General features: G+C 47.4%; 1 protein-coding gene across 1 annotated transcript in view; it reads left to right on the forward strand.

Moving 5' to 3' along the window:
• Nucleotides 1-3,584, forward strand: part of ccdc28a (coiled-coil domain containing 28A) — an 18,269-nt gene that overhangs the window by 2,143 nt on the left and 12,542 nt on the right. The window contains exon 4 of the mRNA XM_070439835.1: nucleotides 1,897-2,079. Coding sequence (XP_070295936.1) covers nucleotides 1,897-2,078 — 182 coding nt within the window. The 3' untranslated portion in view covers nucleotide 2,079. The remainder of the gene's footprint in view (nucleotides 1-1,896; nucleotides 2,080-3,584) is intronic.

The raw sequence follows: 3,584 nt of genomic DNA on the forward strand, positions 1-3,584 counted from the left end.
CCTTTGGTGAGACCAGGGTTTCCAGTGGATAAAAGTGTCTGCTGCTAAAGAGCATATGACCTGGGTGTTTTGTTGAAGTATGCAGCGTTGAATTTTACATAAAATAAACTCTCTTTTTTTCCGCCCACCCTCTTCCCCCCCCCCTCTCGCTCCCTATCCCCCCCCTCCCCCCCCCCCCCCCCGCGGCGCTTCGACTAACCTACGACGCGCAAAGCCTCCAAACCCCCCCCCCCCCTCATCGCTCCCTATTTTTCACCCCCCCTCTTCGTCCCTATTTCCCCTCCTCGGGGGCTCCCTTCCCCTCCCTTCTTTGCTCCCCCTATTCCCCCCCTGTATCTCTGGCTTCCCCTAATCCCCACCCCACCCCCCCGTCTGGCATCCCCCCCTCATCCCTCCCCATCACATTCCATTGGAGTCAATTGGACCCCGTTTGTCACCTGTGATGTATTCACAGGCCCTACCTTCCACAATTTCAGTGCCTCTTTCCTGGTCATGGTTCCATACCGTGGGAAGCCCCCACATTTCCCAAAACCCCTTGCAACGTCCCACACCGTTCATCTGTACACAACAATAGTACGCAGGTATCACCACACCTATCTTCCCCGGGACCACGCAGCTATCATACCGCTCAGGAAGGAGACCGTTCTTCTCCTTAAGAATACATACCTTAGGTGCGAAAAGTCAAAATCAATCCCTCAATCCAGTACAACCCAGCTCGCACAAGGACCTTCTGAAGATGCTGGAGGAAAGGCCGAAAAAAAACGGGCGTTACAAAGATCGGATATTCCGACAGTTTAAACAGCCCTTATAGTCGACACTCATTATTATCACCCCCCTCACCCCAAGGTTCATCCGCCCCGCTAAGCAAAAAGAAGAAGCCACTGCTCTCAAAACCGCCCATAAAAAAAAGCCCAGCACAGCTCACTTACCGGTTTCCCGCGCAACCCTCTCCTGCCACGCATTGCCGAGACAAAGATTCCCGTACTTTTGCGGGCATAGACAATGTTATCCCCCCCTCTCCCTGCGTTCTGATGAGATTGAAAAACAAAACAAAATTGAACTGTTGCCATTAATGCGACCATCGTTTTATGATTCTGGAGGAAAAAGTGGCGACGCTTGGCCAATGTCGCCGGCGCCATAAAAGCGAAACACCTTCCTCATTTCCCAAACCCCCCCTTCTCTGAGAGCCATTGGGCTTGGCCAGCATCATGCGTTTCCCCCGGCTCCTCCGGGCTTCCACGAATCATGCCCCTCACTGCCTTACATTGGTTCAGCCCCTTACTTTATCACTTCCCGTAAAATTCTCTACATCCCTTCTGAGTCTCCGCGAGGGCGTTCATACTAGTTGGTGCAACATGGGTTTCTCACCCTATGCCTCATGTCCAGACGTTGGTCTCGTTGCCTCTCGCTCCGTCTTTCCCCTCCGGCCCTCACGCTCCGTCTCTTCCCCGCCCATCGCTCCCTCTTCCCCTTCAGGATCTCGCTCCCTCCGTCCCCTACCGGGCCGAACAAACGAGTGGCTTAGTTTGCCACCGCGAGTTTTTGATCGCGTGTCCACTCTACGCGGCTCAGCTCTACGTTCTTCCCCCGCACGCATACTTCACGTGTCCCCTCCGCTCCTGGGTAACTCCCCCCCCTCTCGCTCCCCCTCTATTGCACTCCCGAACCTCACGCTCTCGCCCCTCTTCCCCCCCTCGCTCGTGCACTCCCTTCACTCTTCCCCACCAATTAAAAACTCGCTCCCTCTTCCTGTTTCTTACAAAATCATATACTCTTTAGAACTCAATTTTTCAAAATAAGACAGGAACGTTGAATTGTCCGGTCGCCCTTCTACACCCTCACACATCCACCTCGAGTGGTTACTTCTAGCTCCCGCTCTCTCCCTTCTCCCTCTAGGTAATGAGTGTTCTATAGATCAGATGGAACATGTGAGAGAGATGCAGGAGAAGTTGGCTCGGCTGCACTTTGACCTTTATGGGGAGGTGGACGAGATGCCTGAGGACCAACGGAAGACTGCCTGCGACTCGAACATGGACAAACTACTGCTCAACGTAAGATCTGGCAATAGCTTTTGTTAATGTACAGTGCCTTGCAAAAGTATTCAGACCGCTTTGTGTTACAAAATGGGGTTACAATGGATTTAATTGTCCATTTTTGTCAACAATCTACTTAAATTACTCTGTCAAAGTGGAAGAACATTTTTTAAAGATAAATAAGAAATTATAACAAAAATCTTGTAGTTCCATAACTGTTCAGCTCCTTTGTTTAGGCAAGCCTACATTAGTTCAGGAGAAAAATGTGGCTTAACAAATCACATAATAAGTTACATGGACTCACTGTGTGAAGTAGTAGAGGTTGACAGGATTTTTGAATGACTACTCCTTCCTCTSTCCCCCATACATACATCATCTGTAAGGTCCCTCAGTCAAGTGTTGAATTTCAAGAACAGATTCAACGATAAAGAYCAGGAAGCTTTTCAAAAGCTTCACAAAGAAAAGGCAGTGATTGGTAGATGGGTAACGACAACAACGAGACATTGAATATCTCTTTTTTTTAAAGCATGATCAAGTTAATAATTATTCTGTGGATGATGTATTAAACCACACAGATGTAGTCGTCCTTCTGAACTGAGCTGCAGGAGTGGAATGGAACTGCTCAGGGATGTTACCATGAGGCTATTGGTGATTTATAAACCATGAGGCTATTGGTGATAATAAAATAAAAACTGGCTACAGAGTTCAGTTGCTGTGATGGGAGAGAACTTAGGATGGATCAACAACATTGTAGTAGGGCTGGGCCATTTTATATCAAATAAATGTTTTAGCGCAATGTTCCAAATGACTGTCTCGCAAGAATCAAAGTATTTTTTTTTCAGTTTTTAAAAGCGCGCTATGCTTTTTTTGGGGGGGGGGTCTCATCTCCTTCGCTCTTTCTGTGCGGTGTGCACCTTCCCGCTTGCACACAGACACCAAGCTCCTCCCCCTGCCGCTCAACAACAAAAGATGAAATAACTTCTTCCTCTCTGACAACAAGCAGTTTTAAAACTCGCTATTTATATTTTGAGGTTTGGTCCAATAGAATCGGTCATATGGACACGCTTAGTCATTGTTTTACTGTAATAGATGAGAACCGAACCATTCTAACAATCCCCTTTTCATGTCTCGACTCCCAAAACGTAGAACAGAGCAGACCCCTACCTAAAACGAGAGTATCAATGAACATGATTGTGGGAAATGAATGTTCTGTTTGTCGTGCGCGGTACCATGTACCGCTTGTTTCGGTCCCCAGGTAGAAAACAAAATTGTCGATGAAACAGTCATTAACAACAACCAGAATGAAACAGTCATTAACAACAACCAGAATGAAACAGTCATTAACAACAACCAGAATGAAACAGTCATTGCTAAACAACCAGAATAGGACACAGTCATTAACAACAACCGAAGAAAAAGCATACACCCATGAAACAGTCATTACAACAAACCAAAATGAAACAGATGGAGTTCTATGAAGTTCTGAAAGTACACTCATGGGGGGGGGTCCACTGAAAGTGCTTAGCAACAATAACTGGGGACTTAAACAGA

This window comes from Salvelinus sp. IW2-2015, unplaced genomic scaffold, assembly GCF_002910315.2.
Source record: "Salvelinus sp. IW2-2015 unplaced genomic scaffold, ASM291031v2 Un_scaffold1953, whole genome shotgun sequence".
Lineage (NCBI taxonomy): Eukaryota > Metazoa > Chordata > Actinopteri > Salmoniformes > Salmonidae > Salvelinus > Salvelinus sp. IW2-2015.